Source organism: Notechis scutatus, chromosome 2 (assembly GCF_049901735.1).
Source record: "Notechis scutatus isolate UNSWTSFEM ecotype Mainland chromosome 2, rNotScu1.2, whole genome shotgun sequence".
NCBI lineage: Eukaryota > Metazoa > Chordata > Lepidosauria > Squamata > Elapidae > Notechis > Notechis scutatus.
In genome coordinates this window covers 125,212,744-125,229,058 of record NC_142010.1, presented here as the reverse complement: position 1 = coordinate 125,229,058, position 16,315 = coordinate 125,212,744, and the positions used below count along the sequence as shown (strand labels likewise).

Genomic DNA, 16,315 nt, shown 5'->3' with positions numbered 1-16,315 from the left:
GGAGAAAAATGTGTGTTCTTTGCAAACCTCTGGGGATTTTCCCTTCCTCCTCTCCTCTTCCCAGTTTTTGAGCTAGAAAATCGTGCTTTGTAGTCAAAGATTAAGAACTAAGCACTTGAGCTCAAGCTTGTAAAATTTTCAGAATAATCAATGAACACTGCATTTAATTAAGTTTGTAATAAGCTATTTTGAAGGCTTGCTTTTAGCTGGCAATCCAGGGCCAAATATTACAGATTGGAAAAACTGCCATTTTACACTCAATTATCTAAGAGTAAGTCTAGCTGAATTCAACACAGTGTAGTTCTGGACAGACACACATCAATTTGTATTGGAAGAGAGGAAATAGCCCACATATTTAAAAAAAAGATGTATGGCAGTATTCCTTGTTTTGCTGGCTAAGTTTGTATGACATTTAAGTAATTCGGGGATTTTTTTTTTTTTTAAATTAGCAATAAGATAAACAAACATTTGGGTTTTTTTTACTTCCCGTGTATAATACAAAGTAGCATAGTACCAGGTGATATCAGTGCACAAAACATGATACAAATATATTTATATATATATATATGTGGAATGGTGCAGGAGCTAGTCAACTATCAACAAAAACATAGCCATTGAAAGAATATAGTCAATTTTACAATGCAACAAATACCTAATCTTAATGCAGTAAATTCTTAGACAGTGCCATCCCACAATCTTCAAAGGGGGTGTGTGTGATAATTTTGTTGGATATCTAATTAGAGCAAATACACATGAGGACTAAATTCTACCTGTTAGTTTATTAACACAATAGGAAAACATAATTGAGAGAAATCACACTTGAATATACAGCAATGAAAAGAGATATAAGCACTTAATAATGACACAGACACAAACTGCTTCTTTATGTACTCTTATCATAGCTTTATACTACTCCTATCAACACTTTAAGACGTCTCAAAGAAGAAATAACTTATCATTTGTAAGAACATGAACAGGTATACAGACACAAGTAACCTCTCTAGCGTTTTAAAGTAAATCTTGAAACAAATGTAACCTTCGTGCAGACTCTTTTGTCACATAAAAAGGGTTAATGGGACATTAGCATCAATCTTACATAAAATGTAGTTGCATCTAGTTGTTTAGGTGGTTTTGCAAAAAGGCCTACAAAGGTAGGCTCATGTGTGGCCTGCCAGGTGTTGCTGAACTGCATTCCCCTTGTGCCTTACATCATTAAGTGTGTTGGAAAGGCCTTTGATGTTTGGTTGGCATTCATTGCTGATCCCTGAACTTGTCAGAATCATGGTGGATTCATCAATGGCCATTAACCATAAAATCTAAATGAAGCCTTAGTTGCTTTAAAGTAAGGAGGCCATTGGTTTGCTAGGCTTTGGTCTTGGCCAGTACTGGTTGAAGACTGAATGCTGGAAACAGTGGAGTTTGATTTGGAAAAGATGCTTTACAGTCTTAAAATACACCACCTTCCAGCCTTCATTTCAGTTGCTTTTTTCCTCTCTTTTAAAAAGATCTTTTTGAACTATCAAAGTAGCTTTTCCTATAAAAAAAAAGTTATCTCTACAAATATCTCTAAAATTGGCTCACATCAGCTCAGCTTGTATTATGAAGTAGGTAAAAACTGAATGCAATGCAAAAGGATTCTGCGGTGATATTAAGAAAACTTAAGGCTTTGCAAGAGAACAGATAAATTTGAATTGGCATTAAATATAAACCGAGGAAATATGAGGTGGGGAATCTCCAATTAGAGGGTGAGAGAGGTAGATCTTCCATTTAATTCCATTCCTTCCCTCTATTAGTAATTTTGGGAAGTTCCTTTGCCCCTTAGACATTTCCAGCAACCTCTTGCATATCTTTCCAAGAATAGGAGAGATTTTTCCCTAATAAAAGCAGCAAGGGTACACATGCTTGATTCTGCAATCGCCCTCTCAAGCAAGAGCTGTAGTATTCAACAAATGCCCCAGCAGTCTTTTTCTAGGCATTAGATAATTATATTTTTCAAATGCTGCTCTTTGTTAAAAAAAAAAAGTAAGAATCTATAATGCAATTAATTTGTATTCAAACATGAAACTACATTAATAGCTTGTTGTTCCTATTTGGAATCAATAGCCCTTCATAGAAAAAAAATATATATCTGCAATTCCTGCCATTAATACAGTCAAACTGCTACTTCCTTACTTTGTTCTAAGCCTCTGGTCAATATTTAAAACATGTAAGAAGGGATGGAACTACACTTTTAACATGCTAGAACAAGTGTCATGTGTATTTCATAGCAGCTCAAAGTAAAGGATTACTTTCCGACGAAGTGCCTAGAAAATTATGGCTGCAAATAATTGGTTTAGTAAAGGCCCCAATCGCCAACACAGGTCTATTCAAGTTATGAGTTCTGGATTTATTTATTTTTATTTTTTGATACAAATATTTGAAATCTAGAATGTGGGGTTAGCTAAACTTACCTCTGACACGTGTTTGGGAAACTTGCTTTACAGATATATAGCATCAGTTCATATCAACTCATCCCCAAATTGTTGCATTTGACTTTGCAAATTCACGTTTTTCCAATCCTTTGGGGATGGTTATTCATTTATATACAGTAATAAAGGATGGGCAGGTTTCGAAGGAACTGATATTCTTCATCCAATCACAGTCTTTACTTAAGATTGCACAGAATAAAAAAGGCAAAAGCAAATGACTACTGGACAATCCAGTAAACAAGGAAGAGAGGGCATTTGGAGTCTTACATCTACATTCTTATAGTGTGTTTAAGGTCAGACACCAGATTTTTTCCCCCAAGGATGCCTAAGGCTCAGAGTAGAACTCTGGTTTCAATGGTTCCCCTTCACTAGTCTTCAAAAGTTTGAACCAACCGCACGCTTCCTCCCCACCCCCATTGTTTGACTTTTGCTCTAAAAGTGGAGTGTCCAACCTTGGCCCTCGGTGGACTTCAACTCCCAGAATTCCCCAGCCCGCCATTCTCATTCATGCCTTTTTCTTCTGCTCTAAAGAAATATAAACATTAGGCAGCATTGATGATGAATTTCAGATTGTACCAAAGGGCCGGGTTATAGAAAAAAGTCCACATTGAAAATTTAAAAATCTATTTCCACTAAAATATTTTCCAGGACATGAGTTACACAATACATACTACAAAAGTGCAGGGACTGGAACGGCTGATTTTAATTTCTGTATGTATTTCTTAAACATTATTTTCTTAATCAAATTTTGAAAGAGCTTATAAAAATCAGCTAAAAAGGTATTGTTCCATCTCTCCAGGTCATTGTGTTATGCTAATGTCTCTGTCTGCAACTTCATTCTGGGATTTTTATTCCTGAAGTATGCAAGAGCATTTTCAAAAGACATGCTTTTCACCTACAATATAAAGGATCTGGATTTTGCTTCCTTTGCTTTTGTTTCAGAAAAAAAAGACACCACCAACAAATCCCTTCAAACAGGTGTTGTTCTCCTGTTGACCATATTGATATGAAGTCCCTCTTTGAATTCCTTTTGAAGGAAATTGTGGACTTGAAGAAAGCCAGCATCTTGTTCTATATTGTAACTTGCTGCTGTGGTGACCTTGAGAGGTTCCCTGGAGAGCGTGTACATGGAGATTTCATTCATCGGAAGAGAACCTGCCATCTTCAATCCAACTGGAGAAATGTCCCTGGATGGAGAAGGTTCTGTGGATCGAGAACTGGATCTGGACCTTCTTCTTCTATATCTGTAGCTTGGCATCCTCGCGTAAGGGGAAGCAGAAGTCTTAAGGAACTGCTTCCTGGTCTTAAACCTCAGCTCTTTGTTTTTATCAATATAAATGTTCACAGCCAGCACACCAACTGTTTCTGCCACAATGAAAGACAAGGCTCCAAAATAAAAAGACCAGCCGTAACTGTATTGGTTCTTCTTATCCTCATCCCGCTTGTCACTAGGATCACCTGCATTGCTGGAGATGTAGACAATAATTCCTATTATGTTACTTAATCCTGGAAAGAAAATAGCGGGGAGAAATCTGGTTAGGAGAAAAGCTCCAGGAGACAATGATCACGATAACTTTCTTGCCACATCAACTTGCATCTTACTCTTAATTAGTCCACGGGCTAATATATTTTCAGGCAGTTCTGAGCATGATTTTATCTGCTTTACATTGTTGGACCATAACCTTAATTATACAGTATGTATAAAATGAATAGTTTCCCAGACTTGAAGTACAAAACACTTGGAGGGCATCAAGAGCTTTGATTCTGCTTATGTTATCTATGTGGTTTAAGGCAACACTTTCCAACGAACTCTAGCAATGTTCAAGAATAAAATCAATAGTGTAAGTCACAGATAACAACAGTTACTCAAGTATGTTCAGTATGTTCGAAGGCTTGTCTTAATTAAGGTAGATAAAAAAGGTGAAGCCATTGGAAGTGCCTCGGGGGAGTCATGGGAAGTGCCTCGTGTTATTTTAATTTTTTTTAGATCCAGTAGAATATACTGTAGCTTACACCGTATAGGATACAGTGTACCATCTGCTTAGTTTGGAAAGAATATTGTGGCAAATCTCAAGAGAAGAACAAAATAGGGTACACCTACTTTATGATGATGAGGGATAGCATTCTTTTTTATGTGTCAATAACTGCTATGAAGGAGCTGGGTATCCTGTGACCCCCAGGGAGGTTTCACAAGACCCTGGCAGCTGGAGGAGAGGCTACACACACACACAAAATCTCTGCCTAAAAAAAGTCTGTAATAAGTTTGAGCCTGAATAAGGTAAGATTTAATTTTCAGGCTTTCACTTGTTACAACAAAAGCTTATTGCTCTGAGATTCAAATGTAAAATCTCAGGTCTCTTTGGGATTCACATTACAATAGCAGTAATAATGGAGGTTGTCTTCATGTTTATTATTGGTCTACTCCCTAGTTCTCCATCCCTGTTGATTAAAAAAAAACCCAAACCCTGTAATATGTTTGCCCTTACTTTTGAATGAGAGATGACTGAAAACAGTCCATGGAAGAGGCTGAGTTAACACTTGGAAGAGTTACAGGATTGGGGTTATCTAATAAGATTTCATTATCTTCTGAACAGGAGGCTAGTTAGAAAGATAAGAACAACAAATGACACCATAAAGGTACTAACTCTGTTCTGTTTATCTCCAGTTTTGCAAGCTTTAGCTTCCACACAGAGTCAATATCATCCAGATACTTCTGCAACTGGGGAATCACTGCATGCTCAATCATCTTTCTTAAAGTGGAATATTTGTGACTGGGCGGTCTGTAATTTTAAAAAGTTTTCTAGAAGAAAGGAGGATTCCTCTCAGTAGAGATTCTTAGCATTGCCTTTTTGACAGTGGGAAATGAATTCCTGCCACAAGACAGAATTGATAACTTGAATCATGGGCTGCATGTTCCCACGCTGGCCAATTTAATTAACTACAGGGCCTACTGAGATAGTAGCTCTCACTTCTCCATACGTACAGTCTATATTTTTGAGATCTTCAAATAGAAAAGATTCCTCTATGTGTAAAGTAAGTGATGGCCAAACCTATATCCCTATGATGTGCACTAACATTTCTGGTCTGTAAAAACAGAACTAGTTGAATTTAACCATAAAGAATAATGTAAGCTGCTCTAAGCAAATCTAACTATTTTGTATTGTTTCCCCTGCAAATCCTGGATTCAGAGTAAGATACAAGTAAGTTTGGTCTATTCTCTGTGAATGTAATGAAAATAGATTTACCTGCTATAGTTGCTTGTAATGCTCTGGGTTCTTCTAGAGCAGGGGTGTCAAACTCAAGGCTCACTAGCTGGATCCAGCCCGTGGGATGCTTAAATCTGGCTTGAGAGGCCGGTCTGGATATAGCAAAGGACTGGCCTGTGGTGCCTCTGGCAGCCAATGCCCCCACTCCCATGCCCCATTTTCAGCCTGGATGGGCTCCTGCAGCACCCTTCTGACCAAAATGGGGTATGGGGGCCCGCGAGCGCCCCCCCACCCTGATTTGGCCTGCAGGGTGCTGCAGGAGGCGTCCATCCCATCTCCCCGCCCCCCGGCTGCCTGCAAAGAAATACAATGCTGATCCAGCCCTCGAAGAAATCCAGTTTGAAACCCCTGCTCTAGAGTTATCCTTTCAGTGAAGACCTACCGGCATTCCTGTAAAAATGCAGTCCCAAGAAACAACATAATCCTGAATAGCTCATCTTTCTTGGCAGTGCTCAAATAGTTGTTTTCTATGTAGCTATATGGTGGAACACACCTTCCTTCTGACACCTTTGATTTATATCCTGTTTTTCTACCCAGAAGACAAAGTATCTCCCAGTGAAACTAAGAGCCTCAGAAGCCTCATTGTTAATCATTATTTGATTTCAATATAACCTTAGTATTACTAATGCTAATCTAACTCTGCTACATTTAAATTGAACATTCCAAATGTCCAGTGCAAACTAGATAGAATCCACAATTACATCCTAAGAGTGGATAAGAAGCGGAAATATGAGGCATTTACTGTGTGAGATGTCAGAATTAAACTAAGGGAATATAACAACCATGTCAAGGATTAGCAATCTGGTACCAAATGGACTTCAGTTCCCATCGGCTGTAGCCAGTTGATGCCAAGGGCTTTTTAGGAGCCAAAAGATATCAGACTATCTACGACTGAACCATGGATATATTGCAAAACTGATCATTTGCCATCTTACTTTTCAAAAAGTGTCTTTTTAGAAGGTGTTGATAGAGAAAAATAGCAGCAGAGAGAAGTACCTGACCGTGATTAGTTCTTGAGTTTTTAGAGGAAGACCATGATAGAAATATAGAGGAGGATTTTATCTTGCTTCTCTAGAAACCTAAGGCCTCCTCCCATTTCATTCAAAAAGCGGTGTCAAAATTTGGAGGAGTGGTTTCCATCAAGGTGTTTAGAAAGTCTGCAGAAACCTACTTTGGTTGTCTCCAGGCTGTTTGAATTTTTTTTTTTTTACATTTTTATGTAAAGTGCAGTATCAATTATATCATTGCCTTCATTTTCAAGGATGATTCTTGATATCCTGATTTGCTCCATGAGCCAGATGGATGGTTTAACCTAAGGGTGGTTTGGAAATGTGTCCACCTGCTTCCCAGGAAGGGTAAAAGCAAGCAGGGCTCCTGAAAAGTGCTTGGGGAATGGGGACTCAGCATGGCGATAGGTAGTATTCTGTTAAATCCATGCTTTGTAATTCATTCCATTACTCCAACACTCCTTTTTATAGCCATGTTGGAAAAGAAAGCAAAGCATGAATTGTGCCTCCCAGCCTGAAGTCTGCTGACTTTATATGGTGGCAGTTGGAGCTGTGGAAGGGGAAGGGCTGAAGAAATAACATTTTTGTTCTCTTTCAAATCCAGCAGAATTGGCTCAGTGAAGGTCTGATCTCAACCAGTAAATCATAAGATCCCTTTGCTGATATTATTTGGAGGACATGACCTTTTCCATTCCCAATGCCCACTGAAAAATTAAAGAAGAAGCCTATAAAAGAAAGATGAAGTTACCTGCTGCTACAAAAAGAATTCCAGCACTAAGAATAATGTTGTTTTTGCTGCTGTAAATCCTCCCAGCTCCAATGCAGAGCCCTCCCAGTAATAGCAAGATTGTGCTTAGGATGGGGAACACGCTGGAGGCACGTACTATACCTGAGAAAGAAAGGGGTCAGGAGAGAGAGAGGGGACCATAACAGAGCAAGATTGTTTTGCTATCATTTTTTAAAAAGAAATATAGCAATTAAAAACCATATTCATGTGTTCAGTGACAGTTTATTAATCAAATCGTATTTACACTCAGCACTTTGAGCATTATGTTACTGAAGCTGCTTCCAAATAACTACATTATTGTCATCAACATCAGGCATTCGTAGAGACTGTAAAATCAGCAATATTTTACAGTTGCACCCTAGTCACTTCCTGTCTTGACTGACAACGTGCTCTACATGGGCTGCCCTTGAAGAGCATCCGGAAGCTCCAGTTGGTGCAAAATGCAGCGGCCCGCATGGTTTTGCACAGACCCCGGTATGCACATGTTTCACCTCTCCTGCGGGAGCTGCATTGGTTTCCGATTTGCTTCCGGGTGCAATTCAAGGTGCTGGTTGTCACCTTTAAAGCCCTTCATGGCTTGGGACCAGGTTATCTGAGGGACATCTCTTGCCGGTCACATCTATCTGACCCATCAGAGCGGAGAGGCAGGGAATGTTGAATGTCCCATTCCTGAGGGAAATATACCTGGTGGGACCCAGAAGGAGGGCCTTCTCTGTGGTGGCTCCCTCTCTCTGGAACATCATTCCCCCAGAGATTAGAATGGCCCTTGCTCTGATACTCTTCCAGAGGCATTAAAGACCTGATTCTGGCAGCAGACCTGGGGAACCTAGAGCGGGGTGGAGCCCATTAAATGGCTCGTGTGATCTGCTGTCGTCAGGGTAGGGGGCTGATTTTGTTATATTGTACTTTATTAATTTATTTGATTCCTTTTGTTAGTTTTTATTGTTTTAAAATGTGGTTTTATATTCTGTAAGCTGCTCGAGTTGCCATGGGCGAATAGGCAGCAATATAAATTCAATAAATAAATGAATATAAAAGTGACACCAACAGAATATCAGAAAATTGCAGGAAACACTCTCAAGAAAGGTGAAAGAAAGCCAAATGGTTATCAACATCCTTGAATCTGCAGTGCACCAGGTAATTTATCCAGCAGTGGCAGAATCACCCTGGCCAATATAATGATAGGGAGTGATGGGAACAGTAATGCAATTGGACTACCAGTTATGAGAACAAGGAATGTTTTGTATTTGGGAAAAATGTTTGCCTCTGGAATGGGAACCCTCCCCCAAAACACTGTAAATTTATGAGGTTATTACCATAATCAGCTTTCTAGAGTCACAATATGGGGAAACATCTTCTGACAAGCTACCAGCTAAAGGGGTTATAAAGAATAACCCAGAAATTAATGCATGGAAGAGTAATGAAAAATGCATGAGCAGATGATGGCATAACGCCAGAGAGACAATATTATGAACAGCCACTTGTAGGCATGTGGATTTGGATAATTAAGACTGACTGTATGGGGGCTGTCTTGACCCATCCAGCCTTCTCTGGGGCTGAAGCAGAAAAGAAGCAACACATATACTTTAAGGGGGAGTTTGCTTAGAAGAGGGCAGAAGGGGCATTGGACGGTCACTGCCTTCTGAGTCTAAGCAATAATCAGCCTTCTTTGTTACCCATTCAAGATCTGGGTTGATTGATCAACTTGCATGGTGTTGGGCTTTCTTCTTTGGTTCTACAGTTCCTTTACTTCATGTTTGCTGATTTGTTTATTTATTGCTTTGAAAGTCAGCCTCTTTTCTGCCTCAGCAAATTCTCCAACAGCACTGGGTGAAAGGGGCACAAACCATAAAAGTAAAATCAGAGAAGCTAGGGAAGAAAAAAGGGAAGGGAAGAAGAGTAGTGCTGAGGAAGATTGACAGAGAGGCTTTAGAAGTAGAGGAAAAATTAGGTTTCCAGCATGTTGGAAATTGGCTCTGTCAGGAAAGATCAATACATGAGCTTGTTTCACAATGTCTCTTTTGCAGATTTTACCATTAAGTAATCGCCATTTTTTTATTCTACACTAAGGGTAAATTGCAATCACAGTGAGGTGCTTACTGATTTGCAAGAGAATTACCTCAGGCAAGAGCTTCAGAACAGGCTCACAATTACCTAGAGACAGAGAAAGAAGAACAGTGGTGCTCATAACTTGGTTTGGCATCCTAGGACAGAATGGATTGAGGACACAAGGGCTGGGTTTATTTAGTATGATAGAACTTGACCTGGGCTTGTTTGTCAAAAGAACTATTTTAATATGATCTTATAGTATGATCCAGTTTAGCGAAGTGGGGAAAGTTGTGATATGTTACGTGACGCTGCGATGACAACACGAGTTTGACACCTCTGTGCTAGGAGAATGAGTGTTCTGGATTAAACATATTCAGATGCAAAGAATCAGGGAAGCTGCAGACTAGTAGAATCTAGAGGACAATATATTATTTATTCTTGTTGCAATCCACATTCCACATTACATTGGATTGCTGACCAAACCTGACAAAAAGCTAAGTACGGTACATTCCTGTGATTCTTGCCACTTACATAAATATTCTCAATAATAGAGATTCTGTCAATTGAAATAGGAATAAAGGCAGGGGTGGGATTCAAATATCTTAACAACCGGTTCTGTGGGTGTGGCTTGGTGGTCACGTGACTGGCTGGGTGTGGCTCGTATGTAAATATTGTAAATATGTATGTAAATATTGAATTTTTTTATTAAAAAAGAGCAACTTTTACCCCAAATCAGGCAAAGCAGGCAGGCAAATTGAGTTGCTCACAGAATCACAGATTCACTCAGAGATCTACCTTTCTGCAATCTATTGCCTGAGTCTGCACTGAAAAATAGAAGCTAGGAAGGTTCAGCTCTGCTTTTAGATTAGCTAGAAAGCAAGAAACCCAACGATTTCCTGCTTTCTAGCTAATCTAATATCTCATCACAGCTGATAGTCAAACAGTTGATGGTCGGGGAAAAAAAGGAAAAATAGGAATTTACCAAAAATCAGATGAAGGCACAAGGCAGGCAAGTTGGATGGTGTGCATGCCAGATAAGGAGTGAATGGGTGGGGAGGGGAGGGGTGGGGCCAGCCAGTGGCGTGCGATTTGCCAGTTTTCCAAACTGCGCAGAATTGTAACCAGTTCTGTAGAACCGATCCGACCAGGTAGAATCCCACCCCTGAATAAAAGAAATTTAAGTTCTGTCATCAACAGCATTGTCGTGAAAATCTTAATAATATTGTATTAGCCTCTAAGGCCAGCAAATGATGGTTAAGATGAAAGGGGATCATTAGAGATATTTATAAAATGCTGTTCCAACATATAAGGCTGTTTAAATAAGGCTGCATGATTGCTCCACTTTTGTTTAATAATAATATCTATGCCATGATGAGCCTTTAGGCAACCCAAATGTTCATCTCCTAAACTGGCAGATGGATTTATCTCCATCTTACTCTATATGGGTAATGTAGTGATGCTGTCAAGCTCCCAAGAGGCTTTAGAAGAGTCTTGTGTGTGCTGGTTCAGTATTGCCAAGAAGATGAAGTCACAATCAATTATAACTATGTCTTTGCAAAGACATAGTCCCTAAGTGCTGTATGTTGTCATATTTCCAGCTATAAATTTATAGTGTTATAAACTGAATATCAAAATAGTTTTTTATTTGGAATCTCTCCTTTTATATATTGAAGTATACTTCACTGTAACTTAAATTGTATTTTTTATGGCAGAGGTGATAACCTTATATCCAGGCCAAAGACCATAACAATACCTTCTTGTAGATATTTTCTTCATCATCATTTGATAAAGTTATTTCAGGAAATAGTGCTTCCCTTTTAATAACAAGGACTTGTTTTTTCTTCCTTCCCTGCAAATGAATGTTAATTTTCTAGAATTGCAGACTCAGTTCTGATTATCCTGAACAGAGACTAGTAAGAATGTAGCTTCCTCTTGAAAACTGTCACAGAATATAGGTTTTGCTCTACATGTCTAGAAATGAAGCAATGTGAGCAGACGATGCTCCAATAAAAGTCCCCATGAAGCATTGCAATTCATTATGCAAGGGTGGTAGAATGTGGCAGCTGTTCATTCCACTTGGTTTCCTTCCAGGCTCTAGGATAAAGGGAAGATTAGAGACCAAGACTTGCTATCAACTCAGTCACGCAAGCTAAGACATTTTTTTGTGCTAAGTATAGCCTCTTGATGCCTGAATATTTTCAGACATCATCATACATGAGTGAAGATTGATTTCAGGGAAGTTGCACCTGCTGTAGTGAAAAGGGTAAATTGGCCTCACACTTCTGGATGTCCAGCATCTGCTCAACTTCTCAGGCAACCTCAGAAACCATATTACAGTCAAATGGATATTTCAGCATGACAACAAGTGGCTTTCATGTTAGCTGAAGTTCTGGGCAGACCAAGACACGGAGTATCTTGCATTCTTACTGATGCTGCTGTACAGAAAACTCTTAGTTGGAAAGCAGAATACGTCACATTTATGCTCCTGTGCACATTTCTACTACTTTCTTTCCTGAGGTCCAAGAAAGCTCTTAAAAACCTGGTCTTCCTCTTAGAGGTCTGGATATAGTGAAGTTTGAGAGCATTGTATTTTGATTTCTTGTTGCTGTTACGATCGTTTTAGACTGGGCTATCTGTTTGGTTTATTATTATTTTTAATTGTTTTTTTTTTTTACTTTTTTCAGTTCTTTATGCTAGTCAGATTCCATCTGAGTTGGATGGCTATAACAAAGAAAAAATATGAAATAACAGTTCTTTAGCTGGCCTTCATATGCATTGAATTCTTCCCAAGAACCTAGAATATTGTAATGTATTGACATAGTATATGTCTGGATCTAAGGCACCCAATGAGCTAATGCCCACTGGGGCCATTTTCAATTTTAATTTTCAGATTTTGATATTCTGTGATCTTCTCCAATTCTTCGTCTTTTATTCCACTATCTCCTGGTATTGCCACACCAATTATCCACACTTTATTATTATGAATCATTGCACAATCAGCCAGATATTCAGACTGGATTTAGTATTTTTGTCTAGCTATTGAGTCCTTAACAAGGACCTGGGATAGGCAGATGTCGATGTTTGATAATGTTAGAGATATTGTCCAGGATGTAAGCTGTTCCGAATAAAGCTGCCCTTTGCAATTGACTGATAATGAATTTGTCAATGCCAATGTTGTTCAAATGGTTTTCCAGTTGTTTTGGGATTGCACCCAAGGGGCCAATTACTATTGGTATTACCTTTGCTTTATTTTGCCACAGTCATTCTATTTCCATTTGCAGGTCTTTGTAATTTGTCATTTTTCTCCAGTTCTTTAATTTCTATTCTGTTGTCTTCAGGTACTAGCATATCCATTATCCAGACTTTTTTGCAGGGGTGGGTTTCTACCTGTTCTGTCCACCTCTGTAAAACTGGTAGCTCTGAATAGCAGCAGACACAGAACCGGTTCTATGTCTGCTGATGTTTTGCCCACCCACCCACCCGGGCTCTTTCCTGATCTTTATTTCCTGATTGCTGAGGCACAGCTGCAGTCAAAAAAGCAGGAAAAGAGGGCTGTTTCAAAGGCTGCTTCTCTGCACAGCAGGTGCCGATGACGATTTACAGATGCGCAGCTCACAGCGTGCAGGGAAGCTCGTAAATCCTGAACCGGTAGTTAACCCTGTCGTATCCCACCCCTGCTTTTTTGTCTTTCTTATCTACAATTGCCAAATCTGGGGTGTTATGTGGCAGGTGCTTCTCTGTCTGAATTCCAAAATCCAAGAACACTTTAGCTTCTGGCAGCTGTGATCTCACATTGTTGTGTGTATCATAATATTAATACCTGGCATTTTTTTCTTTTATAGAAACTTCATTAAGTAAAAGAATGATAGAGAAATGGACAAAAGGAAAGAAGGAACTAAAGCCTCCTTTTCAAAATAAGTGTGGAATGACTAGCACTAGCAACCAGCTGTGTATGGGCACTATAAAAATAATAAATTCCAATAATTTTGATTGTTTAATACTTAAGGAGAGAGAGAAAAATATTTCTCATGAAAAAGGTAACTAAAGACTTTATTACTATTGTTGTCTATTTCAGCCATTCAGGAAAATCTTGTAAGGTTAAATAGACTCATGCTTATTATAATTCCTTGGTGTCATTCCCTAGAACAGCATACCACAACTAGGCAATCTCTGGATATTTCATTATTTAATTTATATGCTGCTACAACTGGGATACTAATTTCCATAACTTTTACCCACTGGCCAAACTAGCTGGAAGTTTTGTGAGTTTTGTAGCCATAACCCCGGATGGGAACTAAGTTGAGGAAGGTTGTTCGGTTAATATGTAAGTATTTTTGAACTTTCAGAGAATTAAAAAAATATATTCACCAAGCTGACAATTTTTTAATCTCATGCAAGACTAATTAAATCTTGGACTTCAAGTCTTTGCATCTTAAAAAATGAAGAAACTAATCCACTCTGGTCTTTTCACGAAGAATAATACCAAAACATTTCATTATTTAAATTTTTCTTCTTTTTACTGAGGAAACAAACTTCTAATTTGTCTTAGCTTAAAAATGAGAACCAATTATCCTACCATTGTCTAACAGGTATGTTTTATTATGAGGATTCCTGCTAAATAATTTGATATAGGGTATACCAAAAGAGCTAGTTGTGCATAGCAAACCACTTCGGATTCATGCTTCCTTTACTGGTTGGGTGGCATAGAAGTTTATTTTAATTTGTCTGCAAGAAGGGATTCTGTTTTTGTTTTTGTTTTAATTTTGAATGACAATTCCCTCAATTTCCTTAAAACTGAATCCTGAAAACTGCTGGATAATTTGAAAATAAAGGCAGCATGTTGCTATCAGCCCTTCTATAGTTAACTGTATTAGATCAGTGGCCTAAGGCTGAACTGATTACTGATCCGTGTCATGTGCTTTTTATCTTAGCACCTTATTGTTCCCTAATACTGTGACAGAATATATTATTTTCATGTCACTGCCTGTACATTTAATTTTTTGTCTAGTTGCTTTATTTAAAATTGCTTTAATGCTACATCAGACTTTTTCACTACACAGCTAATGGCAAAAAACTTTAAAAAAAAGATACCTCCCTCCTATAATATATATAAAAATAATGTCCTTGGTACTATGATTGATAACATCCCTAATTTAAAACAATCTATGAGAATACTCAATAAATTACAGCTATTCTGATAGTGCTACCATTATCACCATCAGATAATCTGTTCCTTAATTCTACCCTCCCAAAGGATCTTTCAAAAAGACAATTTTTAATAACTTTGTAAGAATCACAAATAGGAATATAGTTCTAGCGCTAGAGCTCCTGGACACAAGTCCTCTCCTGCTGAGTCTGAGAAGACATGGAGAGACACAGCAAGGATCTCCTGCAGATATGCCTTTGGATTAGTGGTGGTATTCAGCCAGTTCGCACCGGTTCACACAAACCAGTAGCAAGGATTTGGTGTGGGTCGCCGAACCAGTAGTAACTTCTGGCTGGCCACGCCCCCCAACCCGGAGGTCTGTTTTTTTCCCTTCCTGGGCCCCAGGGAAGTTTTCTGCAAGCAAAAATGCCTCCCGGATGTTTGCCTGAGGCCCAGAAAGCCCAAAAAATGGAGGGGGTGCTGCAAAAAAAACACATGCTCACCCAATCACATGGCCATGCCCACCTAGCCATGCCCACCTAGCCACACCCACAGAACCAGTAGTAAAAAATTTTGAATCCCACCACTGCTTAGGATGGGTGGGTAGATTTGTGTCTACCCACCCATCCTAAGCAGTGGTAGGATTCAAAACCACCCTTATGGTAGACCAAACTAAGCAACTTAATGCCATATCAGCCAAGAATACTTTTTATTGTCACATCTGTAGTAACAGAATCTTGCAAGTCCAGAAGTGCTATCCCCCTCCATCACTTATCTTTGTGTAAATTAGGAAAGGGCCTAGATCTCTCTAATTAGTTGTTTGGAATAGGTTCAAGATCACCTTATCTGATTGTTGCCTTTGTAGCAGCTCTTCCTTCTCTCCTTCTAGACCAGGCCTGTCAAACTGGCAGCCCACAGGCCAAATGTGTCATGTGCAGGATACGATCACCCTGGCTCCGCCAAGGCAAAAAATGTTGCGATACATCAATCAAGTTTGACACCCGTGTTCTAGACGATTCCCAGTACCCTCTACAGTTTGGAAAAAACCAGACTCTAGGCCTTGTAACTCTTTTTAAACTATTATCAGCATCCTGCACTGTGGTAAAAATAGTTGGGAAGACAATGCAGCTCCCACAGTATCAATGTTATATGGCTATAGCTAGTAGACCCAGTCAGCATGTAAGCAGCTACTTCTGCACCAATTGAGGTTTCCAAATGCTCTTCAAGGGCAGGCCCATGTGGAATGCATTACAATTGTCTATACATGAGGAGAAAAGGACATTGCCAAAACCTCCTGCCCCAGGAATGCTAACAGTTGGCAACCCAGCTGTCGTTATTTGGCATTTTATTATTACAAGTTAGTGTTAAAAGACAAACTTGATTTCTAAGAGTTTATAATGTAGGTATTTTCAGCAGCATTAATGCATGCAGCTTTTCAAGTAGCTGTAACGCTTCCAATATGAAAAAGCTAAAAAGATAGGTTTAGCTATCAGCAATTTCGATCTCTTCTTCCTTAGGCAATTTTTTTTTATTTTCTAATTTTTCTGACAGATTGGCCAGTGTTTAGAAAACTGAACTGAAAAATCAGCTGG

At 39.0% G+C, this 16,315-nt stretch overlaps 1 protein-coding gene across 2 annotated transcripts in view; it reads right to left on the bottom strand.

The window, feature by feature from the left end:
* Positions 1–1,136: 1,136 nt before the first annotated feature.
* CACNG4 (calcium voltage-gated channel auxiliary subunit gamma 4) overlaps positions 1,137–16,315 on the bottom strand; it is a 99,728-nt gene continuing 84,549 nt past the window's right edge. The window contains exons 3-4 of one of the 2 annotated variants that reach the window (XM_026678706.2): positions 7,490–7,630; positions 1,137–3,974 (exon numbers count right to left, since the gene is read on the bottom strand). In XM_026678706.2, coding sequence (XP_026534491.1) covers positions 3,439–3,974; positions 7,490–7,630 — 677 coding nt within the window. In that variant the 3' untranslated portion in view covers positions 1,137–3,438. The remainder of the gene's footprint in view (positions 3,975–7,489; positions 7,631–16,315) is intronic. The other variant, XM_087956097.1, reaches the window with a different exon arrangement.